At 42.8% G+C, this 26,794-nt stretch overlaps 2 protein-coding genes across 2 annotated transcripts in view; one reads left to right on the plus strand and one right to left on the minus strand.

The window, feature by feature from the left end:
* The window catches only part of SLC35F4 (solute carrier family 35 member F4), a 229,448-nt gene that overhangs the window by 135,854 nt on the left and 66,800 nt on the right, over positions 1 to 26,794 (plus strand). The window lies entirely within an intron of this gene.
* Positions 9,796 to 10,080, minus strand: LOC118002073 (60S ribosomal protein L39-like). Its single transcript, XM_034992332.1, has one exon. It carries the CDS (start codon positions 10,034 to 10,036, stop codon positions 9,881 to 9,883), a length of 156 nt encoding a protein of 51 aa, XP_034848223.1. The 5' UTR covers positions 10,037 to 10,080; the 3' UTR covers positions 9,796 to 9,880.

Consider the following 26,794-nt stretch of genomic DNA (forward strand, 5'->3'; position numbering starts at 1 on the left):
ACCAATATTACACAGCATGTTAACCAACTAAAATTAAAAAAAAAAAAAGATGGACTGTAACAAGTTTGGTGAGGATGTGGAGAAATTGGAACCCTCATACATTATTGGTAGAAATGTCAAATGATACAGCTGCTTTCGAAAACAGCCCAGAAGCCGAGAAAACAGCCTCAAAAGGTTAAACATAGTTACCTTATGACCTAGCAACTCCAGTCCTAGGTATATACCTAAGATAAATGAAAAGGTATATTCACAAATAAATCATGTAGCTTGTAGCAGCACTGTTCCTAACAGTAAAACAAACAAACAAACAAAAACAAGGCAAATGTCCATCAACTCATGGATAATCAAAATGTGATCGATCTACACAAGGAAATATTCAGCTATGAAAAGGAATGAAGTACTGATATATGCTACAACATGGATAAAAACAAGTTCTCATCACAGAAACAAAATATCTTTGTAACTATGTGTGGTGATAGATGTTAACTAGACTTACTGTGATGATCATTTCACTATATTTACTAAAATATATAGATGTATATACATACACACACACAAATATAGAACCATTATGTTGTACACCTGAAAGTAATATAATGTTATGTCAATTATACCTAGAAAAAATAAACTGGTCCAGTTCAAGCAAAAAGGTACTCTTAAATTATAACTCAAATACTGTCCCTAGCGTCATTGCTGCCATATATGGTTATGAAATTGCTTGTACCTCTTTTGTTTATGATGTGGAGTGTTAGCCACTGAAACCTTGGATTAGTTTGTTAGGACTGCCCTAACAAACACTGGCTGGCTTAAATAACAGAAATTTACTTTCTCAAAGTTCTGAAGGCTGAAAGTCCAAGATCGGCATGTCAACAGGGCTGGTTCCTTCTGAGGTCTCTATGCTTGACTTGTAAATGGAAGTCTTCTCCCTGTGTCTTCACATAGTCCTCCTTCTGTGTCTCTTTGTCCTCATCTCTTCTTACAATAGCACCAGTCATATTGGATCAAGGCCCACCCTAATAACCTCATTTTAACTTCATTACCCTTTTGAACACCCTACCTTTAAATAGTCACATTCTGTGATATTGGGGGTTAGGACTTCAACATAATTCAATCAATAACAAAGATGGACAGAAAGCAATTCTTTTTTTTTGTTTATAAGATTTTATTTATTTATTTGACAGAGAGAGACACAGCAAGAGAGGGAACACAAGCAGGGGGGGTGGGAGAGGGAGAAGCAGGCTTCCCGCCGAGCAGGGAGCCCGATGTGGGGCTCGATCCCAGGACCCTGGGATCATGACCTGAGCCGAAGGCAGATGCTTAACGACGGAGCCACCCAGGTGCCCCAGAAAACTATTCTTAATAAATCTGAAAATACAGTTGGTAAAAACTTTAGTGATCATTTTTTTTATTATCTTGGGAACCACATTTTAACATTGATATGAGGTTATCAAAAGCCTTGAAAAATAAGTGAATATCCTTGACATGGGTCAGAGTAGAGGGACTTGTGCCAAGATGGAACTCTCCTTTTGCCTTTTGGAGCCGAGATCAGCATTGTCGTGTAACTTTGATTCTGGCTGAGCTTCTGACTGCATGCTTGCCTGCCTGCAGCCTGTGCCAAAAGCAATTCAGAAAAAAGGCTCACACACTGAACATCCCTGTTCTGAGGCAGGAAGAGTGCAGGAGAGTAGGGAGCTGTTAAAAAGGCAACTGGAGTCTTCTAATGGCTTTTGGTAATCGGCCCAGCTGTACTAATTTGATTTTTTGAACTGAAAACCCCAGGATACTGCCCTGAACAACTGAGCTCATGCTGGAAATAGCATCCTTTAAAGTGTGACTCCAGGAAGAGCCTGCATAGTATAAATAGCTTTAGGAATTAATTTCAAGATATGGGCCAGGTTAGTAAGTAACTGACTCCTTGGTAACATTAAAGCATTTTCAAAAATGCAGTGACTATTTTCACTTCTTGATAGATTTTTTAATTGACATAATGACCCAGTGATATGAGAATTAATGCCTCCTAATAATGCCTGGTTTAGAAATGATGGTTCAACATTACTTATTTGGAGCTCAAATAAACTATCTGGTAACCTCACCCATCTGAACATAGCCAAGAAGAAAGAACTAACCATAAACAGTTCCTGAGCAGCAAAGCTCGATGTCACATGCAGTGAAGATAATGCGCTTTGTTTCCTCGAGACCTGCTCAGAACCATTCTTGAACCTAATTTACTCTTGATTTTCATGCAGTTCAAATGAACATGGTTATCTAGTTTCCAAACCCAAAGACCAGGAGCATCAGATTATAAGAACTTCTAATGGACTGTATGTGGCAGGGAGAAGGGCCATTTGAGTGATCGTAAGGAAAATTTCAGAAAAGTCTCTAACAAACAAATAATTTAAAAAGCAGTGAATTTGGGGATTGTTCAGTATATGGGGCAGAGAGTCAGCTCACATCCTTCGCTTTTGAGTATGTTATTGTATTATATCCTAGAACACCAACTGGCATTTGTAACAATGACCTTGAATAGTTAAGGAGAGTGTGATTAGTATACTGTGTTTAGGAACATAAAGAAGTATATGAATGCTTTGGATGGATATAGTCCAAGTAAAATAAAAAATCAGGGGCACCAGACTGGCTCAGTCAGTAGAACATGTGACTTTGGATCTTGGAGTCGTGAGTTTGAGTCTAAGTTGGGGGTAGAGTTTACTTAAAAAAAAATTTTTTTTAAATCAAATGATCTTTAGTACTGAAAAAAGTAATACTTGAGAAAAATCACCCATTTCCCAATGATGCCCCAAGCCGAAGATTTCTATAATTGTTTGTTTCTAACTAAAGGGCATTTTCTGCTCTCTTCTTCCAATCCCATTAGTCACCAAAATCAATTTGGATATACTCTCTGGTGGTCAGGTCAAGTGAAAGCCCTAACCTTTCTCTAAGGCCATACACACCTGTACTTGATTTCCCATATGACTCTGGCTTTCTAATCAGCTGGATAGGACAAATCCAGCAATGGATGCCACCAGAGACCCCCTAGGGGCCTAAAGATCTGTCCAATGTCTTTATCTTTGCTCAGAGTTAATAATACTACTACTTACCCTTACATGCAATAAATATAGAACTAACCCACCTCTTTCATAGCATTTTGAAAATCTGCTTCTTCTTACATAGATAATGCATATTGATTCATTTATATTTTTTAATCCACATTTCTGGGAGAAATACACATGCACATGTATGGTGTAAGGAAGTCGTCCAGAGAAAGACAAATACCATATAATTTCACTCATATGTGGAATTTAAGAAACAAAAGAGATGAGCACAGGGGAAAAAAGAGAGAGAGAGAGAGCAAGGCTAACCAAGAAATAGACTCTTGGCTATAGAGAACTGATGGTGACCAGAGGGGAGGAGGATGGGGTGGATGGGTAAATAGGTGATGGGGATTAAGGAGGGCACTTGTGATGAGCCTTGGCAATGCATGTAAGCATTGAATCACTAAATTGTATACGTGAAACTAATATTACACTGTATGTTACCTAACTGGAATTTAAATAAAACTTAAAGAAGAAATATACATGCACATGTAATATCAAGTGGGAATTTTTGCATTGTCCTGATTTACCGTTGAGTCTTAAAGCTCACAATAAAAGTTGTTAAGTATCCCATGAGCCACCCACCACTGGGGCTGGACATCTCCCCCTTCTCTAACCCTCCCCTCCACAGCTAACTAAGGAGCTTCAGAATCTGCCCACAAACCTTCTAACCCTGAAGAGACCCCTGTGAGAGAGGACAGAGGGAATGTTCTCTTTTCCATGTGGTTTCATACTCAACCCACAGACCCATCCATCTTTGTGTATCCACAGGACAGCGGCTGGGAAGAGCTTTCCAGGAGCCACTGAGGACCAGGAGGGCTGGGGGTGTGAGCATGAGCCCAGGGGCCCACGCTGCTCCAGAGAGGCACACAGAACAGCCTGCCCACACAGCAGTGTGGGGTGTAGGAAGGAGACAGGGCCAACCCCCCCCCCATCCCTGCAGCTCTCCAAGGCTCTGGGAGCTGTGGAAGGGAGATGCTATGATTCCTATGGCTCCTGCAGGAGTACCAGAAATAATGGAGAGAAGGAGCTATAGGGAGACACAGGTCCTCTCTGATGCGGCGACCTAGAGGGAAAATGAACACCCTCTCCCCAAGGAAATCACCCCCAACCAAACCCAGCTCCAGCTGGGGTTGGGGTAGGAGGTGAACAGATGGGGTAAAAAATCTCACAGAGAGGGGGTGCCTGGGGATGCTCAGTCAGTTGAACCTCCAACTCTTGATTTTGACTCAGGTCATGATCTCAGGTCTGTGAGATCGAGCCCCACCTTAGGCTCCGTGCTGGGCATGGATCTGCTTGGGATTCTCTCTCCCTCTCTCTGGGAAAAAAAAAAAAAATCTCACGGAGGGGTGACTGGTTGATGGTGGGAATTGGCTCTCGTCTCTGGTTCACATGGGTACTATCAGATGCTGGTGGGTGGGAGAGGAGGAATCTTTGAGGCAGGCATGGCCCTCTAGCCTCTGCATGAAGGCCTGTCTAGTCCAGTCTATGACAGGGGAGGGGGCTGAAAGTATTAGACTGACATTTTTAAACTGAAGTGGACTAGTTTTAAAAGTCAAGTGACAGAAAATTAGGTCACTAAGATGTAGAAAAAAGGGAAAGTGTAGTTGAATGAAGCCCAGACATTTGTCAGGGAAGAGAGATGTCTGTGTGTCTAACTGGGAGCCACTGCTTGGGTTCCCCAGGCAGGTCTGTATCCAGCCCTGAGATAGGGAGGCAGAAATGGCCTCCCAGACCCAGGCACTGACAATGCCCAGAGCCTCTGTGGTGACGGGGGAGGAGGTGATCCTGGCAATGGCCCCACAGTCACTCCAGGTCTGAGATGTTACTAACATTTAAAAAATCCAGGTTTTATAAGTGTCTTTTCCTTCTATTTTATTGTATTTTCTTAACTCGCCACCATGATGGAAAAGTCTTCTGCGGAAATAATTTTGATGATTTTTCTTCTGTCTTGTTTGTGAAAGGAAAAAATTCAAATGTGACTTTGTGAAGGTTTCTTTAAGATGCGCATGACCTTCTGCTAGCTTAAGTATATGTTTTACCTCTGGGAAAAATATTAATGCAACAGTTTTACATTTAAGCTCCTCAAAAAATGAGGTAGCCATATATTTATTTGAAATATACTTGAGGTTTTTTTTTTTCATCATAGAACAGAGTCTCTCTCATGGTGATTGAGTTCATGATTTGGATCCTATGAGTTCTGTGCTCTGACCATCCCAAAAATCTACATACTGAGTTTTGTTTGTTTTGTTTCCGGTTGGTTTTTCTTTTGGACTATTGCCATATTCTTATGCCCAGATACCCTGTTGAAATGTAGTATATTAACTTAATAGATAATACTATTTTCCCCTTATTATAGATGAGGACACGGAGACACAGAAAGGTTAGGTACCCAGACCAGGGTCATTCAGCTTGTTAAGTGGAGGAGTTGAGAGTCAAGCTGGCCAGTTAATCAGCCTCATATCCACACCAACATAGGGTATGATCATTTAAAAATTCTTTGCCAATCAAATAGGCAAAAAACGGCATCTTACTGATGTTTTAGTTTGCATCTCTGATTACTAATAATTCTGCACATTTTGTTTGTTAACTTTTGCATCCAGTTTTTCTGAGTTGCCTGTTCATGACCCTTGCTTATTTTTCTATTGGTATTAGTCTTTTTTTCTTTTCAACTTGTGAGAACTCTTCATTTGCACCACTTGACTTTGTATGTGTGTGGGGGGTGAAAGTGCATTTAGCCTATGTGTGAATTTAAGAAATTATAATGTAGTCATCTTTATCAATTTTTTCCTGTTATGGATTTCCTTTGTTGTTTAATTTAGAAAGGCCATCTCCTCATGGTTATCCATGTTTTCTCTTTATTCTTTTATTAGACTTTCATTTTTTCTTCAACATTTTAATTTTAAATGTTTTCAAACAAACAGTACAGTTGAAAGCATTTTACAGCAAACATCTGTAAGAGCACCAGCTGGGTTCCCCATTAACATTGTACTGTACTTTATGCATAGCTTTCCATCTATTCATCTCTTTATCGATCTGTTCATCTAGCTTATTTTTAATGTTTTACAGAGTAAATTGCAGATAGTATGTATCCCCTCCAAGCACCTTGGCATGCATATCATGAATTGAAGTTCAGTATTTGTTTGCAGTTTTTTCTTTTGATATAAAATTTATATCCAATGAAACACACAAATCTTAAGAGTGCTTTCACTGAGTTTTGACAAATGCATACACCTATAGAACCAAAAGCCCTATGAAGATATAGAGCCTAACCACTACCCAGAAAGTTCGCTGCATGACCTACCCCCACCTCCCCACCACCAGAGAAAAACAGTTTTAATTTTTTTCTGCCATAAATGACTTACCTCCTATAGAATTTCATGTAAGTGGTATTATACAGTGTTGGGATACAGCTCTATTCACAGATGACTCACATGTCTGCACACCTTGCTACCAGAGCACTGATGGCCTTTGTCCTGGACTCTTTTCAAGGATATTTGTTTAGCAGGTGGCTTTGGAATGCAAAGATCATGTCTGCCTCGTGAGCAGAGAGCGGTCATACCCATTGCCCACTATAAAGGATGCAGCTTTGCCAAGCTCAGGGTCTCCACTGTGTATGCAGCTCTCCCCTGGCTCCTCATGTCACCCCGTGGGAACTGGGCTTGGGAACCTTTGCAGGAAAATGCTGATGCTCTGGCTGTTGCTATAGATTTGTCACTGACCCAGGAGCCCTGTGTCTTCTACTGGCATCCGTGAAAAGGTGACGGGCTAACTGGTTGGCTCCCTAATAGGGTAAAGTCTCTAACCCTTCACAATTCTTAACATACAGTGTGTGGTCAAGCTTCTTTGTCTCGGAATGTTTTTGAACTTCGCCTACATTGTTGCATTTATCTTACTAAAAGAAGTAATTCTTTTCCTTTGATTTCTGAGTAGTATTCCATTGTTCCACAGTTTATTTCTCCATTCTCCTGGACTATGCCCAGGTTCTTCAGCTATAATGAATAAAAGTGATATGAAAATTCTTGTACAAGTCTTTTTATGAATAAATGTTTTCATTTTGGTATATACCATAGAGTAAAATTGCTAGGCCATAAGGCAGGCATATATTTAGTTCTATTTTGAAAACTGCCAAACCTTTTCCCAAAAGGATTGTGCCATTTTAGATCATCCCAATATGTATGAGGTTCAATTTCTGTATTACTGTTAACATTTGGGGTTGTCAGTCTTTTTCATTTCAGTTATTCTGGTGGCTGTTTTGGTGGTATCTCACTGTGGTTTTAATTTGCGTTTCTGTGATTACTAATCATGTTGACTACATGTGTGGGGGTTAGTTGGCCATGTATAGATCTTCTTTTATAAAGTGTCCAAATTTTTTGCCCATTTTGGGAGGTTGTTTACTGAGCCATTTATTGCTTCACTGATATCAGTCATTTGTGGGATGTTTCTCCTAGCCTATGGTTTGCCTACTAATGTTCTTAATGGTATCCTTTAATGAGCAGAAGTTCTTAATTTTGATGAAGTCTAATACTAATTTTTTATTTATGCCTATTTTCTGTGACATCTCTAAGAAATCTTTGACTACTCTAAGCCATGGAGATATGCTCCTATGTTTTCCTCAAAAAGTGTTTCTAACGCTCCCCCCAACCCTGCCCAGCCTTCAGTCCTTACTTTGGACCCTCTTCATAGTAGACATTTCTTTGAGAAGTGCCTCGCCCTTCAACTATTCCTCTTGAAAGTGAGGGTGGAGTAGGGAGGGCAGGCTTATCAGACCAGTCTGCCTTCCTCAGATATCCTGGAATCCTGGTCAATAATATTTCTCCATCTTGTTACATACACATATCACCTTTAATCCACAGCCTGACCCCATGAAAGATATTATTAGCCCCATGTTACAGATCCAGAAAATGAGGCTCACTGAGGTGAGGTAACTCACTCAAAGTCACTCAGCTCCACAGCTGGAAATAAAACTTGCAACTTCCCGATTCCATAAACTGTGCTCATCACCACTCCTAACGCTGGGGGTACACTGTTCGCTATGCATGTTGCATCATTACAGACACACTGAGCTTCACTCCTGTTTTACTTGGCTGTCACTATAATCCTCTGAAACTTCCCAGTTCTGTTGTTCATGTTTCTTAAGTGGTTTGTCTTATAAAACAAAGTGATATATTGAAAGTAATATATGAAGATTAAATGATGTTCATGCAATAGATTGGTGACTCAAATTTGAAATAATTTGTTGCCTTTCCCTTTTTTTTTTAATTTATTTTATTTGACAGAGAGAGAGAGAGCAGGAACACAAGCAGGGGGAGTGGGAGAGGGAGAAGCAGGCTTCCCGCTGAGCAAGGAGCCTGATGCAGGGCCCAATCCCAGGACCCCAGGATCACGACCTGAGCAGAAGGCAGACGCTTAATGATTAAGCCACCCAGAAGCCCCCTTTGTTGCCTTTCCTTAAAGGATTGTTTTAGGGAAATTTTAATTTCTGTTTTCCTTAAAGAAAATTTTAAAATAGCTCTGTGAAATTGTGAAAACCACTTGGTGGGAGGCGATGGTGTGGTTAAAAGACTCTGTTTCATGTGAAGGGATCCAGCTTTTGTTGGTGGCCTACTTTTCTGTCCTAACACAACTATGTTGTTTCAAATCTAAGTGAAAAGAGTAAAACTTACCTTCTAGACATTCTTTACCATGCTGGATAAGGATCCAAGTAAGGACATATGTTATTCATTTATCTTTTCTCTTTGGTTTCCAACTCTAAAAAGCCCTATGGCAAGTTCTCTTAAGTAGATTTTAAGCATAAATGAAAGCAATATATGATACAGGGAAGGGTTTCACTTTTTAGGAGAGGGATTTTACAATTATATATTCATAGTGTTAATATTGTCCTGATTTCACATGTTTCACAGGGGCCAATAGCATATCTTTGTGTACTTAGTAGGGAAAAATTCCAGGGACCTGAATTTTTCTTGCATAATAAACCATTAGAGAGAGTATGGGTCATAGTGTATGTTGTCATGGCACAAGTTTTGGGTTAGAGAGCTAAGGTCACTGTTCCTATTATAGTTTTTCTTGAGATCACTTATAATTCTTGATTTTTCACCTTTTTTAAAAAAAATTTTCACTTTTAAATGTGGGTGTCAGACTCGGCCACATTGTCCCCTGTCCAGGTCAAGTAGATCGTGTGCAGGATCTTTGTCCATAGTGGCTTGGCTGAGCTTGGCAGCAGCTGCAAGGTGGTAATAAGAAGTGTTGGACCTTAGGATTGGGCATCAGATAATGGAGCACTTAGGAAGAAGTATGTGACCTTGGTGGATGGGCATGATGCCGTGACTCACCCTTTTCAGAGAATGTTCTAGATATATTCTCTGGTCAAATTAGATCAATGAGCTACAAAATGCAGCCAAATACCACATGTCTAGAGCCATGGGATGTTTCTATTTCTCTTAATTTGTGTTCTCCTTGAGGCAGGTCCTGAGCTAAGGATTTGAGTGTAAGAGATTTATTAGGGAAATGCTCCTGGAGGAGCATCCCCAGCAAGGGGAGCAGGCTGGGGAGTGGAGAAGAAATCAAGAAAGGATTTTTTTTTTTTTTTTAGAGCCAAAAGGTCTCACATTTATTACTGAACCAACCTACTGGTGCAGAGGCATAGTCACAGAGAAAACTCATTTCCACGATAAGACAAGTCTATGGCCAGGTAGGAAGGATGTTTACAGAATGATAGAACATGTGATCTTCATGCAGCTTAATTAAATATGTGTGCCAATTAAGTGTGTCATCTCATGATGTGTGATGGCTTATAGACCCAGCTTGGTTCTTCTCCAGTGCCTCCTCTTGGAGTTGTACCTGGCCTTATTACCAGTTTTCTTCCGAATCCGCTGGGGAATGGGACGATTCTGCTTTTGTTTCTTGGCCAGGAATCGCTTGATTCTGAAAGTCTTGTGAGAAGACATGGCGAGAAGCAGTCAGCCACGCAGAGCAGGATGGCGGCAAAAAAGAGAAAGGTTGTGGTTTTAAGTGATGTCTGATTTTCTCAGGAGCTCTGGAGTATTAACTATTCTAGGGTTTGTCCTGCTTCATGGGAAAGAAACTGGGCTGTTGTACTTCCACACTGGTCTATCATATTATTGGCTGCCAGCTGGGAGCCCTGGGGTAGAAGTGGCTGTAGGCCTCCCAGACACTCCTAGCTCTCTGCATGGACGAGGTGGTTCCAGTGCTCAGGGGCAAACCTCAGACGTCACAGGTGCTGCGGCATGGAAGCACAGAGCCAATAAGAGGAATGAGTGGGTTACCAACAGTGTCTACTGCACCTTCTGTAGCTTTTTGATCTTTTTGGGGTTAGAAAATATTGAATATAAATCAATAGAAGTTAAAGAAGGCTTCATAGAGTAGCCCTACATCTGCTTGTTCTTCTTTACCGAGGAAAAGCAGAACTAGGCCTCTTTACTTCCCCAGCATAACAATAAACTTCTTTGTAAGGTGCTCTCAATCCTCTCCCTGGAAGGTCTAAATCCGAAGTTACCGCTACCTAATGCTCTTGCCCAACCTTCCTCCTGCCTTCCTCCCATAGCTGAGGTTCTAGCCCCAGAGCTCTCCAAGCACCCTGCTCTTCTAGAACTTTATGTATCACAATTCCTTGTTTGGAGTCTCTGACAATGTTGGGCACATCTTTGAATCCTCTAGGAAGCCCCAAGTCCACTAAGCTGAGTGCCGCACACATACTAGATCCTCCAGAATGAAACACTTAAAAACTGCTTTGATAGCTTTCTTTTTTTCTGCTTCTGGTTTCTCTAAGTGACTGCTATCAGTTGAAAAAAAATTAGACATGCATTTGGGGGGGGGGGCATCATCCCCATTTTATTGTTTATCAGGTATTTTTATTGCTCTGTAACAAATTACTACAAATTCAATGGCTACAATAAGATACATTTACCATCTCACAGTTTTTGTGGGTCAGGAGTGTGGGCATGGCTTAACTGGGTCCTCTGCTCAGTGCCTACCAACACTGCAATCAAAGTGTCGACCAAGTGGCATTCCCAGCTCATTCAGGTTGCTGGCAGAATTCCTTCCCTTGTTGGTTGTGGGACTGAGGCCCCCAGCTCTTCATTGTCGAGAGTCTGGAGGCTGCCCTCATGCCCTGGAAGCCCAAACATCATTGATTTATAATCTTACCTAGAGTGAAGCTTGCATGATATTGTGCTGAATGAGGAAAACAAGACCGGGCAGAATTTGCTTATTTAGAACCCTGGGAATACCCCAGTTCAAGTTCTGGGTCTCTCTTCATATTTCCTCATGCAGAGACTGTGATGTTGAGGAAATTGTTGACATCTTTGTGCCTCCCTTTTGGTCTGTACAGCAATTAAGGACTTTTCCATGACAATATCTGAGGAAACCAGTTTAGTATATTCCGTGTAATATATTTACTCAGATTATGGGATCAGAGAAATCAGTTTTGAATCCTGGCTGTGCCACTTAATATTGGGATGACCTTGAACATTCCTGAGCTTCAGTTTCCTCAACCTTAAAACTGAGATAGAATGGTGCTTGGCTCATAGGTTTGTCAAGAGAATGAAAAGAAGAGGTCTAACAGACACATGTAAAGATGCTCAACATCACTCATCTTCAGGGAAATACAAATCAAAACTACAATGAGATATCACCTCATACCTGTCAGAATGGCTAAAATTAACAATACAGGAAATAGCAGGTGTTGGCGAGGATGCAGAGAAAGGGGAGCCCTCCTACACTGTTGGTGGGAATGCAAACTGGTGCAGCCACTCTGGAAAACAGTATGGAGGTTCCTCACAAAGTTAAAAATTGAACTACCCTATGATCCAGCCCCTGCACTACTAGGTATTTACCTAAAGAATTCAAAAACACTGATTCGAAGGGGCACCTGCACCCTGATGTTTATAGCAGCATTATCTACAACAGCCAAATTATGGAAAGAGCCCAAATGTCCACTGACTGATGAATGGATAAAGAAGATGTAGTACATATACACAGTGGAATATTGCTCAGCCATCAAAAAGAATGAAATCTTGCCATTTGCCAGGACATGGATGGAGCTAGAGAAGTATTACGCTAAGCAAAATAAGTCAGTCCAAGAAAGACAAATACCATATGATTTCACACATATGTGGAATTTAAGAAACAAAACAGATGAACACAGGGGAAAAAGCGAGAGAGAGGCAAACTGAGAAACAGACTCTTACTATACGGAACAAACAGCGTTGCTGGAGGGGAGGTGGGCAGGGGGATGGTTAAAGCGGTGATGGAGATTAAAGAGGGCACTTGTTGGGATGAGCTCTGGGTATCACATGTAAGTGATGAATCACTATATTGTACACCTGAAATTAATATTACACTGTATGTTAACTAACAAGAATTTAAATGAAAACTTGAAACTAAAAGAAAAAGGAGGAGGAGGAGGAAGAGGAAGAAGAAGAGTTCTAAATAAAGTGATATATACCTACATGGCCCATAATTACATGCTTAGTGCAGTAAATGTTAGCTATTGTTATTATTATTTAAAATTTGAATTGTGGTGCATGTTAACCAGAGTTCGGGAAGAGTCTGGGTGGGCTGACTGGGAGACCCGAGTTGAGGAATAGAATGTTTTCCATTCTGGCAAGTATCTTTTTCTCTGTAAACCTCTTTTGTTCTCCATCTGTATGGTGGTGGTGGTGGTGGTGGTGTGTGTGTGGGTGTGGATGTGTGTGTGTGTTTGAAAGTGTGAGGATGATAAAGGGGAGAGAAGGACAAGATGAAAGAAAGTCTCTGGAATGGTTTGGCCTTACACTGAAGTGGAAACATGTCATTAAATTAGTCCATGGCGGAAAGCGGGGCACATGGTCCCTGCCTGCTCACCTTCTCGGCAAGCCCAGGGAAGCCAATGTCACTTCTTACTCTCACTACTGCTTAGGCTCTGTTTTCAAACCCAGAGCCTTATCTGTCATTGTGGCCTAGTGTCTTCTAGTCAATGGGACAGGCGTGAAGGTCAAAAAGCCTGGTTTTCATAGAAGAACCTTCCCAGTAGCTGATACATTTATTGCCACACATCGGGGGAAGCATGGTTTTCATTCTGAGTTTGGTGTGACCAAACTGTGACCAAAGCTGGGCTGGCCAGCTTCCCACCCCTGTGCTACCTGGTAAATGGATGTCTCCCACCATTCCAGTGACAAAAGAGAAGATAATGCCCTTGGACACAGTCGTTTCTTAGCACTCATGAAGTCACGAGCAATGTGCTCGCCGAGCCTTAGGCTGACCTAATGTGTATTCTCTGTACATCTTTTTCTAGTGGCTGCTTTGCCAGCAACAGAAACTTGATTATTAGTGTCTCTTTAGGTGCTGGGCCACATAGAACCTTTCTCATTCTCTTATTGGTTTGCAGCCATTAATATTTCCATCAGGGTTTATCAAGTATTCTACTCTATGTACAGCATCGGACTGCTACAAGAAAATTTTTTTCAGTAAAAGCTGAAAGCCATTTATATGAAATCCTCCAAATATTACCTGGTGGCAACCAAATGTACAAAATGAAAACACCGTCTGGGCTGGGTAACATGCTGGTGGGTTGTGCCATGCCTGCAAGCTGCCAATCTGCCATCTCCCACGTATGGCTTTTTCTCATGGCCCAGGCTGGTTTGTGTTGTCATGTCACAGACTAAGAAGTGATCCTAACAAGGCCCTGGCAGCCTGATTTCACCAGCTGACCAATATACGGAGATCATCAAGTTCGGTTTTTAGTTATCTGTGGTGTTTTCCATTGCCAGAACCCCGCAGAACTAAAGGGTTGATGCTTGTCCCAGATGTGTCACAGAGCGGAGAAATGTGAACAGTCGTCTTGCGATGTTAGGTGCGTGAAACCGTGTCCTGGCTCTGGGGTCCCCACGTGGCAACAGACAGTCTCTTTGTCAGGGGCTCCCACCACTGCTTTCAGAGGCTGCCGAGCCTCAAGGCCCATGATAACGATAAAAATCCTGAAGTTTCGGCAGCAGGATCCCTCTGTGTAAAGCTGATTTTGTGCTTATCTGGTCTTCCCCTGAACAACCTGAACCTGGGCTCCAGAAGTAGAATGCTGATTGGTACTTGAAAAAAAAAATATGAATTCCGTAATTGGGCAGCATTTAGTGCTTGATTTTACCAAAGGACAAATGATCACTGTTCTGCTGTTTGCTTTGTGGCTGCTAGATTGTCTTATGTAATTTCAATACTAATGAGGAATATTCCACATTTTGTCCAGTAAAACTGAATCAGGCAGGGTGTACGTGGGAAATACATGACACTCACAAGGGGCGAGCGATTGGAATACAGTGAAGGGACTGGTTACAAAGGTTTGGTCAGGGCTGAGGGAGACCAGCAAGGACTGGGGAAGCAGGGAGCTGTTTGCATCCTTAGACATGATGCGACCAGGGAAAAGAGAGGGTTCCCAGAAATCGCCATAACTCTAGGAGAGGGCACCTAATAAGAGTTGTGGTATTAGAAGAGCAGCACCACTGACAATCATGGCCCAGGGTGGGTGACTCATCCCTCTTCCTGCCTCCAGTCTTTCTCTTGTGAGTGCTTCGCATTGGCCATTCCAGCCAGGAACTGGAAGGCAAGGAAGCCCTGTTCCGTCAGTCCCCAGCAGTCAGCCTCTGGGAGCACAGCAAGGTGGGGGAGGATGGAGAGTGAGTCTGGAGGGGAGGATGCACAGTATGCAGCACAACTTGCTGATTCTTAGAAGATGCTCTAATCACAACATGTCCCAGGTGGCAACGTCAGCTCATTGCCAGTGGGCATGACTTAGTATGGTGCCATGACTACGAATGATCTGTAAGTTCTCTGACAAAGGACTAGGGAAAAAAGAAGCTCAATCCAAATTATAGAACTCCGAGCATGGTATGAATTTCTATGGTTTTTTAAAAGCATACGTTTCGAGGTGTTGGAGTGAACGGTGGCAAGTAAACAGCTGAGCCAGGGTCCCAGACGTCAGCCTTCCTGCACTGTGATTACAGTAATGCTTTTGGTTTGAGTGGCTGTTATTTCATGAAATCTTTGCACAGGCCTCGCCATTCCCTGATGTTACACCCAGTTCTTTATGTTCCTGTCTGGCTGTTGAACACCCCTGAGTTTGTAACCCTCAATCTAAACTTCAGGGGAGTGGTTCTCAAAGTGTGGCCAGTATTCCCTGGGAATTTGTTATAATGCAGATTCACAGACTCTATTCCAGACGTACTAAGTCAGGAGCTTTGAGAACGGGGCCAAGCAAATTGTTTTAACAAGGCTTCCTGGGCATTCTGATGCTCACTGAAGTTGGAGACCCCCTGCCTCAGAGGGTAGGGCCCTTATTATCTTCCATTGAGAGCACATTCACCTCTGGGTCCAGAGCCCTCATTTTCCTTCACACAGTAGCTACAAGTGTGATGTCCTAATTCAAGTCCTTTAGGAAACTGACTCTATTATCAATAGTATTGCATTGGTCTTCCTGATTTATTACCACTCTAGTTATTTACTGGCTTAAAAATCATTGCATTGCCAAGATCATATTAAAAAGTCCATAAAAGGTGGGAGTAGAACCAAAAAGTCAGTAATGTTGGATCATATGTCTGTCTCCTCTAGGTTGGGCTGGTAAAATAATGTAATAAAATAGATCAGGAAAACTTTAAAGCTTGACAGCATGACCCAGTAGGCAGGAAGAATACACAGGAACGATGCCTGGTGAACCTCTGAAGGTGAGAAGGTACCGTTTCCTCATGTGCCCGGGAGATCACTCTCCCCCGCACTGTGGGATTGCTTTCTTACTCATGAGCACAAGCCCTAGAAGTGTAGAAGTGAGCTGATTTATTACTTAGAAAAATATAGTGAGTGTTTCCTGTGTGCTGGGCACTCTTCTAGGGTTTGTTTGCCTGTCTGCTTCTCATTTGGGGCTGGGGTAGCAGGGCAGGTGACGTCCGTATTTATGAGCCTTGCCTGTTCATGACCCTTAGCATTTCTCCAAACAGCCTTGGCCACTAGAGCTGTATCTGGCTTTAAACTGGATCTCAGTTTGGGGAGTGGCATTCACATTAAGAATCAGTGATTTGCCCTTAAACTAAAAAATAAAAAGAACAAAAATGTCAGAAAGTCCCTTGGAACCTGACGGATAACGGTTCCTCTTTCCCTATCTGCTGTTTTATTTTTACTAAAGGAACTTCTTCCCTCTCTAATTAATTGTTGAGCATCTCAAATACATGCAAACATGCAAAGAAATGGATTGTAGCCCTGACGAACACCACTGTCACTGTGCTAAGCGCTGAATCAAAGTTGTTTCAACACAGATGTTTCCATTTGATAAAGAGGCACTTAAAGTAATGAATTGGAACATTTAGAAAGCTTACATATGTGGTGTCAGTTTTATTAATAAAGTATTAGGAGAACAAATATTTCATATTAAATCACAGCTAACTGCTTCTCTGAAAAATAGTATAAATTTCTCCCTTCATAGAGAGGCTTTCATCCGAGACTCTCAGTGCATTTTTAATGGGTATTAAGTTATAAAACACGCTTATCAGATGACACTAAAAGATAACTATGATCTCTGTTTTGAAGAGAGAGGAATAGAGTCACCAAGGAGAAAAGGAACTTGCCTGAGTTTTCATAATCATAATGGCTACTTCTCCTTGAGCACTTACCATGCGTCAGGCACACTACTGACCTGTTTTATATATACTCTTGTTTGATTCTCAAAAAAGCTTTGTGAATAGATATAGTGATTGAGACCCACAGAGGCTGAGTAACTTCCTCAGTGACATGGTAATTTACCGGAGTTCATACTTAATGTGCTGTATAGAGGAAAATTAGTGGCAAACACACCTGAAACCTTTCTTTTTTTGGTACTGCTCTTGCCTAAGGTTTCTTTATTGAATTAGGATGCTTAAAAACCTCAAATTCCGGGACGCCTGGGTGGCTCAGTCTCTAGGCGTCTGCCTTTGGCTCAGGTCATGATCCCAGGGTCCTGGGATCGAGTCCCGCATCGGGCTCCTTGCTCAGTGAGGAGCCTGCTTCTCCCTCTCCCTCTGCTGCTCCCCCTGCTTGTGCTCTCTCTCTCTCTGACAAATAAACAAACAAACAAAAAAACAAAACCTCAAATTCCCCAGAATAATGAATTATCCACCAGTATTATTATGCTGACTAAATCATAGTCAGGGCCTGATTTCTGAGTCGAGGCGGCAGGTGTAGAGAACTATCCAGCCCCCACTGGTCGTGGGAACTTTCTGCAGCTGCACAGAATCTCACGTGAAATGCTGTTTGTGGTACAGTGGAGAAAAGCAAGGACCAGCACAAAACTTGTAGTTTTGGGGAAATGATGCGTGCATGACACACTGGGATAGCCTTTCTAGCAACCATTAACCTGAGGTGGTAAGGTAAAATATCACACCATACCCCCCCTCCAAATCACAAATGGCAATGTGTTGTTAACATAGAAAGTTTATGAAAGGACAAACAGACCCATAGCATGAGCACACCTCGGTTCTTACTTAAAGCCTACACTGATGTATCGGAAGGATCAGTGGTGGAAAGTTGTGTTCAGTGCTTTCTAACAGAGATGATGTCCTATTATGAATGATCAAATCCCAGGAAAGGACTAAGAAGCTGTGGTGGGAATCACTTGCCCCTCCTCCTCCATCCCCCAAAAGGAGAAAGATAAGGCGAAAAATACACACTTCGAAACTAACTCCTATGGAAAAGACTTGGGCAGAGAGGAAATCAAGGAAAGGAAAAAAAAAAAGCCATTTGAGTCAAAGACCCAGAGGATGCTTAAATGAGTGCTTCCTGATTCATTGGCAGCTTTGGTGTCTAGTGGAGATTGAATCTTGATTAAGCACCTGCCATGTGTAAGTCTCTGTGCTTGGTGCTTTGAGGAAACAGGCATGTATATCACCTACAGAGCATAGTATCTAATAGCCAAGACAAATTGCACAATTATAAGTGAAGTCACAATGGAATGTGATAATTGTGCTAAATCATTTATACTAACAATGTCATGGAAGCGCAGAACGGGGGAAGGATAGATTCTTATTGGGGGAATTGGGTAGGATTTGGCATTATGACTGGGGCAAGGAATATCAAGCAGAACGGTGAAAATGAAGGCACAGCAATGGGAAATAAAATAAATGTTGAAATGAAACCAGCAGTCTAATTTGGCTAGAATGCAGGATGTGAAGGGAGAGTAGTAGAAGATGAGGCTGGGAATGCAAGGAGTGAAAAGACGGAGCAAATTGTGGGACCACCTGTGCTAACACGTGTGGCATTCATTCTGGACACAAGGAAAACTCTTGAAGACTCTCAAATGGGAGAGTGACAGGATCAACCCTGAGCCTTAGGAAGATGATCCTGGCAGCAATGTGGAGCATGCCCTCCTCTTTCCTTCCTCAGGGATTATGGGATTAGGTGATTACATTGTTAGGATATAAATGAGGGGGAGGAATGACACTAAGGGAGAACCACACTAATCTACGAAATGATTGTTTCTAAATGTTGGCAGTTTATAATGGGTGGTAAATGAGGCATGACACTGTTGAAAACTGGTTGTGTGTGACACTCAAGCATGAGGTGAGAGTTGGCGTAGAGTACCAGTCTATAGGTGTTGGCAGCAAGACCAAGAAAGGGTCATGGAAGCCTGTGATGTGGGCACTGGCAGGAATACAGCGGTCCCCTTCCATTCAGGCTACCATTACAAAACACCAGAGACTGGGGTGCTCATAACCAGAAATTTATTTCTCATAGGTGTGGAGGCTGGGGAGTCCAAGATCAAGGCACTAGCAGATTTGGTGTCTGGTGAGAGCCCATATCCAAGTACATAGATGGCTGCATCCTCCCTGTGTCCTCACATGGTGGAAGGGGCAAGGGAGTAATCTGGGATCCTTTTCATAAGGGCACTAATCTCATTCACGAGGGCTCCACCCTCATGACCTAATCACCTACCAAAGGCCCCATCTTCAAGTACCATCACACTGGGGATTAGGTTTCAGCACATGAATTTAGGGGCAATATTTGGTCTATAGCGATGTCTATAGCATTCATTCCGTAGCAACAGCTTTGGATGAGGTGCTATCACAAGGCTGAGAAAGTGAAGAGAAGATGGTAAGTGTAAAGCCATAGTACATGGCGGTGCATGGTACAAGCTATTTGTAGGTACCATCTGTGAATTGCAATCCCTAGAGTGATGTCACATACACTCTGCTGCAGCCCTAAACAGCCCCCCTCCTCACCACTGGGGGTTTCAAAATAGTCCTGGATTGTGAAGCCCTAATTTAGGTCCTTAGATCACTTGGATATAAAAAAAATATATCCTGTATATATCCATATAAAAAAAATACTCTGATGTGTTATTGCTTTATTTTTCAGCAGTCTGGTCTGCAGTAGTCTTATCAGGACAGACACCTGTCCGTCTTCTGTTCCTCCACAGCTCTTGGCACAGTGCCCCCTCCTCTTCAAACAGAGCGGGCATTCAGCTATTGTTGAGTAACATGCAATTCTAGAAAGAGATTGTTAATAATTTATTTGTCATTTTCTTAAAGGAAGAAGAGAAGGGTGGTAGTTCAGTGTCAACTCTCCTTTCTGATACACACTAAGGAACACGCTGAATTGACAAGATGACTGTAGCCAGTGGAGAGAGACATGTCCCGAATGGCTCCAGCTAAGCTCTGAAGAATCATAGCTGCCATTGATTTAGCAGTAGGGGCCACCATGGAGTGTAGAACCAAGAGCTGTAACTAGAGCTCCAGACATCCTCTGGTTTAGAGGCATTGGGACATCATCAACAGACCTTAAAATAAGCTGGAATGCTGGGAGCTCAGAAGTCTTCCTTTCTTTCCAGCTTCTGTTATAGGTTGAATTATATTCCCCAACTATTCTTATGTTGAAATCCTAATCCCCAGTTCCGCAGAATGTGACCATATTTGGAAGTAGGGTTATTGCGGATATAATTAGTTAAGATGAGGCCATACTGGAGTGGGGTGGGCCCCTAATCCATTCTGACTGGTGTCCTTATGAAAAGGGGAAATTTGGACAGAGACGCACACACAGGGAGAATGCTCTGTAAAGATGAGGGCAGAGATAGGGTGGCATCTCTACCAGCCAAAGAATGTCAAAAATTGCCAGCAAACCACCAGAAGCTAGGGGAGAAGTATGGAATAGATTCTTCCTCACTGCCCTCAGGAGGAACCAACTCTGTTGACATCCTGATTTCAGACTTCTAGCCTCCAGAACTATAAGACAGTAAGTTTCTGTTGTTCAAGCCACTCAGTTTGTGATGCTTTGTCACAGCAGCGCTTGCAAACTAATACACCAGCCCAGGGCACACCCAGCCCTGATAAGGTGGCTATCCCTTGAGGGGCCTCTCTTCTGCACATGGCAGCAAGCACTACCTGCATTACTCCAGTGCCACATTTTCAGAATATAACTATGGTCTTGATTAGAAAACAGACAGGAAGCAAAATACATTTGTGTTTCCAGAATTTTCTCTGGTATCTATATTTGTGGGGCTGGAAAGTGAATCAAAGGCCCAGAGCTGATGGGGCGCCTGGATGGCTCAGTCAGTTAAGCATCTCTTGATTTCAGCTCAGGTCATGATCTCAGGGTCTTGAGATTGAGCCCCATGTCAGGCTCCATGCTGGGCATGGAGCCTGCTTAAGATTCTCTCTCTCCCTCTCCCTCTCCCCCTCCTCCCTCCACTAGCACATGTGCACATTTTCTCTCTCTCTCTCTCTCAAAACAACAACAACAACAAAAATCCAAAGGCCCAGAGCTGAACTACTATCACTATAAGGTTGGACACTGAGCCGACAGCTTGAGGGATGGTCCCTGGGAGCCTCCCCTCCTGCCCACCAGTGATTCTTTCCACATTAACCTCAGGTGTAAGTGAGGGATGCCGAAGCCCCAGCTACCTTCCATTCGCTCGGTTCTTCAGCAGAGGGAATAGCCTTGGTTTCGCTAGATCCTCTCTGTGAAATAGTTGCCCTTGTGAATTTTTCCCCCAGTGAGACCTGACTCTTCTCGTCACACTGAAGTCCTCTTTCATGCCTTATTTTATTGGGCCTCTCAGGGCATTGCAAGCACTCCAGGGCAGAGATTCTGCTTTTATCTCTTCTCTAAAGCTCCAGTACACTGAACATATATATGATTTATTTAAGAGTAACCATAAAAGGCCTTTGAAAGTAATCCTTGTAAATGGCCTTGTGACTTTTGTGATATTGAACTTCCAAAGGAATATGTACTTGAGGTTTTTTAATATATTGAGGAAAAATGCTTCTAACAGTCTGAAGGGGTTGCCTGCCATCTAAAGCAGTTACTCAATAGGGGGGAAAATGCTTGGAGAAAACACTCGGGCAGAATCACCCATGAGGTGGCATCAGCATTAAATAAAAAAGGAAATTAGTGCTTGGTTAAACTGCTCTGGATTAGAATTGTTTGCAAGATGAACTGTCAGCTTTGGTTCAGTGTCACAAATCATTTCCCCTCTTCTCATAATTACAGAGCCACAGCAGAGAAGAGATTTGAGTACATTTTAGCGTAAATCAGGACTCTCACATTCAGCACTAAAAAATCTGACATTTTGTGCAGATTTTGTTCATATAGAAGGTTCATGATAATTAGGATAAAGTTCTTTGTTGTGGAGGGCTACTGTCCTGTGCGTTGTAGGATGTTTAGCAGCACCCCAGCCTCTCCCCACTAGGTCCCCCAAGTCGTGACAACCAAAACATCTCGAAACTTGATGACATGTCCTGACAGGCAAGATCATCCCTGTTGAGAACCACTGATCTAAATGAGGGAAAAAATGTGCCTCAAACATGTTGATTTTTTGATTCCTCCTGGGAAGGAATGAGGACACATCATGGTTGGTTTTTAGTTACCAAGAGCAAGGTACCTGGCTGAAAGATTTCTGAAGAAACAAGAAGGACAGAGCACCCCAGTGCCTCTCCACGGTTTCTTATCATTATTTCTTGTCTCTGGTTCACTGACAGTCATTAAAATATGAGCCCTGTGGAATTCATAAGCCCACAAAATCTTCTGGAAAATTCTAGCTTCATCCAAACTAAACATTTACCCACTTGGGAAATGAAGTTAGGTCACATCCCATTTGTGTTGGAGATTTGTGTTAGAGACTCAGAGACCCCATCCTGCTTGTGGCCTGAATGTCTTTCTCTCCTCTTGGAGCTTCCTTCCTGAGGGTACTTTAGGAACCTAGGATGCTTACGCAGTCTAGTGCTTTGATCTGGTTTATTATTTCCTCCAGGAGAAGAAACGTGTTCTCTGGCTATTGTTGCTGTTCAGTCCCTGCCTCCTGCTCTGCCCAACTAGGGTCCCACTTGACAGCACTTTTTCTTGACACAGGAGGAGGATGAACCTCTCTCCGGTCCCTCTAGCCCCCTTGGGCCTGGTATCTCAGAACGACAAAACTTTAGGTAAATAGGGCTCTAGCTCACACTCATGTACAGAGACATTTCCCAAGACACTGCCATGGAGCTTAAATGGCTGGTCTGGCCACAGCGGGTACCTGCACCATGTCCCTCCCTTTGACTGTGAGGAGGAACTCTGCTCTCCACATGCCCCGAGGGCCATCCTGGTTCCTCTTGGTGCCTATGTGGTGTGGCTGGTACTCAGAGGTACTCCTTTGGAGACAGCACTTTTAGTATCCATAGTTGTTGCTGTCCCTCATCTGTCACAGCACTGTAAAGAAAGGGGGTACCCTCAGATACCATTGCTGGCTGGGGTGCACTGGCTGGGCTTCATGAGGCTGCAGGCAGTTCACCGCCCTCACCGTTCCTGTTCATCCCCAGGATGACTCATTTCTCAGAATGCCCCACTGGAGACCTTCCGATAAGCAATTGTAAAACTAAAAGTCTGATACTGATATATTTGGCAAGCTCTGGGTTATTTAGTCTTATTAAACGATTTGTTCATTTATTAAGTCAGTCTGCTGACATTTTTTGAGCACCTACTTTGTGTTAGGTCCTGATCTAGTTGTGAATATGACTGACAAGAGCTTATACTCTAATGGGAGGGATAAGTAAACACATAAATGAAGAAGATGATTTCGGATTGTGATATTTGCCTGAAGGAAATTGACAAGGTAATGGATGGTGTATGACGAGGAGGGTAGCTACTTTAGATACAGGCTTTAGAGAATCACCTCTAAGGAGGTGATATTTGGTTTGAGACCTGAGGGAGGGTGAGTTCCCAGCGATGCAAGGAGCTGGGGAAGAGTTCCAGATACAGAGAAGAGCATAGGCTAAGGCACTGACACACAAATAAGCTTGGCCAGTTTGAGAACATTACAGGGACAAGTGAGTGAGAGGAGGTGACATGAGATGGGGCTGGAGGGCAGGCAGGGGTCTGGTCTTGGAGGGTTTTGAAGGCCAAAAAAACAAGTCTGCATTTAAGTTCGGGGAAGCTATTGGAGGGATTTAAGCAAGGAATGGCATGGTCTGACCGACATTTTTAAGAGACCAAACTCTGGCTATTGCGTGGAGAACATAGTATAGAAGGAAGGAAGGGCTGGAAGCAGAGAGATTGTTGGCAGATTACTATGGACCAGCCTAGAGATACTGGAAGTATGGATTAGGGTGGTGGGCACAGAAATGGAAGGAAGTGGATGTATGTGAAGTACATTTTGTGCAGAATCAACAGAGCCTGCTAATGAATTGGATGTTGCAAGAAGAGCATTAAGTGGTTGGATGTTGATGCTCTTTGTTGTGAGGTGGACTCTGAGGGGAGAATTGTATTTGGGAGTGACAGGACTAAAATGTTCTGTTTGGGACATTCTAAGGATAATATTAGACATTCAGGTAAGGGTACCAAGTAGGGAGCAGGACCTGTGATTTTAGAGCCATCCACAGGTAGATAACTTAGAGCCACAGGCCTGGCTGAGATCATCTAGGGAACTGAGCATGGTCAGAGATGAGAAGGGAGCCTGCACCGAGGCCTCAGGCGCTCCAACATGAATGGTCAGGTGGCGAAGTCATACCAGGAAGGCAAACTAGGAAGGAACTGTTGGAGAAGAAGGAGGAAATCCAGGAGACTATGGGGTCCTGGAAGCTAAGAGGTAAGTGTTTAAAGATGGAAAGAAAAGTCAAATGCATCTGGTGCTTCTGAGAGGGAAGGAGAGATGAAAGAAGGCATAGAATCATTGGGTACAGGGGTGCCTGTGTGGCTTAGTCAGTTAAGCGTCCAACTCTTGGTCTCAGCTCGGGTCTTGATTTCAGGGTTGTGAGTTCAAGCCCTGCATTGGGCTCCACGGTGGGTGTGGAGCCTACTTAAAAATTGGGTGCACATCTGAGGCTGCCATGGCATATGCAGGATTTCTTACCTGTCTGCCTCCCTTTGGAAGGCCTCTGAATTAAGTATTCAGATTAGTCAGTCTTAGTTGGTGAACTGTGTAGGAATTTTGCTATTTGCTTCAAAGTAGGGAAACATAAAAAGATATATTCATTTCACTGACATTCATCTAGTGCCCATTACATGCCAGCCCCCTGAGATAACAGTGGGAAAAAATAGATGTGGTCCATTTTCACAGTCTGTGTGGTGCTGTGTAGGAAGTACATGTAATGACCCCTCAAAGACGGTCACATTCTAATCCCCGAATCTGTGACTATGTCACCTCACGTGGCAAAAGAGACTTTGCAGATGTGCATAAATTAAAGATCTTGGCACAGAAAGCGTATCCTAGATTATCTGGGTGGACCCAATCTAACCACAGTGTTCCTTCTAAGAGGGAGGCAGGAGGGTCAGAGGCAGAGAAGGAAATGTGAGGATGGAAGCAGGAGTGATATGGGGCCATGAGCCAGAGAATGCAAGAATTCTAGAAGCTAGGAAACACGAGGAAATGATTCTCCCCAGAGTCTCCAGAAGGAATGCAACCCTACCAGCCAATTTTAGACGTTTGACCAGCGGAACTGCACGATAATAAATTTGTGGTTTTTTAAGCCACTGAGCTTTGGTAATTTGTTTTGCAGCAAGAGGGAACCACTACAGATGCTAATCATATTAGCACAGAGATAAATCAAGTAATTACACGTTGCGATAAGCGCTATAAAGGAAAGAAAAGGTGTTGACAAGAAGTTTCAACAGAGGAACTGATTTTGATTAAGGAATCAGAGAGTAGTCTCTGGGGAGTGACCCTTGAGCTGAGAGCAGAAGGATGAGGAGGGGCTAGGCAGATCACGAGGGGGCAGCACGTGTGGAAATCTGAGGAGCTTGAGGGTTGGGGCAGAGACAGGCAGAGTGATGAGGGTGGAAAGACGAGGGCAGTGAGTGATGGGCAGGGGTGCCAGGCTTCACAAATAAAATAACAGAACACCCAATTAAGTTTGAATTTCAGCTAAACGGTATATGATTTTTAGTATAAGTATATCCTATCTGTATTTTATCTGACAGCTAGTGTGAGGGAGATGAGATGCAGATGGCAGATCATGCAGGGCATTGCTGAAGAGCTTGAAAAAGCTCGATTTTATTTTTCAGGGAAAAAAATGCTTTGTACGCACTTTTTGAAAGCTCAGTTTACCCCCACCTTTTTTTTTTTTTGAAGATTTTATTTATTTATTTGACAGAGAGAGACAGTGAGAGAGGGAATACAAGCAGGGGCAGTGTGAGAGGGAGAAGCAGACTTCCCGCGGAGTAGGGAGCCCGATGCGGGGCTCGATCCCAGGACCCCAGGATCATGACCTGAGCCAAAGGCAGACGCTTAACGACTGAGCCACCCAGGTGCCCCTATCCCCACCTTTTAAAGAAAGGTGCATAAACCATCCATATTTATATTTTTAAGTTGAAAAAGTAAGAAAGGGAGGACTATTGTTTTTGAGGAAAGGCTGAACTGGAAGAAAAATGGCAGGACCCCAGCTTTCATTGCAGACATCCCTGATCGCTCTTCTCTTCACTGAGCCCAGCTGTGGTCTCAGAGTCCCTCTCAGATTTGTTCCTTGTGCAGCCACCACTCATTCAATGCATGTGGCATCCAAGCTGAAAACCCATGGTATATCATGGAACCTACGATTTTTAAGATGCACCAATATTTGATATAGCTCTCAGAAAATAATGGCAATGAAATCATGACACATTACTTTCTTGTTTGGGGCTAATTTAGACATAAAACATTAGCATCTATCTCTCTTTTGAACGTATGAAAATTTAAATGCCTGAATTGTCCAAATCACTCATCTATTCTGTCTTTGAAGTCTTTATTTTCCTTGCTGTGCCATCAAGAGTGATGGGGATAGATCATTTCTTCACTCCATTATTGTCTCCAACATTTTCTTCCAAGCTGTTGACACCCATAGTGCAAGATATGATGTTGGCATTTTTTAAATTTTGCCAGAAGGTACCAATGGAAGGTTTTCAAACAACAGCCAGGATTCCTTTTCCTCCTCAGATAGACTTTCAATGGTTTATCGACTGAAACATGAAGCGGTTGGGGTTGTTCTGTCATGCCACTAGGAATTACAACAGAGTTCACACATTCAAAGACAATGTCAACTACACCACAGCTACCACTGGCTAACTGTGATTGTAAGATGTCATTAGCTCTAAGACAAATCTGATTTCAGAGGTGCATCTGAAATCTGAGAAATCTGTATCTTATAAAATATGGTAATCATCATTACTAGGCTGATCTTTAATATTCCAAACACCTGTAATCTTCTGGAAAAATGAAATTATCAGCTAAGCATGAGTTAATTGGTTGTTTATAT

The sequence above is a fragment of the Mirounga leonina genome, unplaced genomic scaffold (genome assembly GCF_011800145.1).
Source record: "Mirounga leonina isolate KUSES-001 unplaced genomic scaffold, KU_Mleo_1.0 Mir_82, whole genome shotgun sequence".
In the NCBI taxonomy this organism is placed as follows: domain Eukaryota; kingdom Metazoa; phylum Chordata; class Mammalia; order Carnivora; family Phocidae; genus Mirounga; species Mirounga leonina.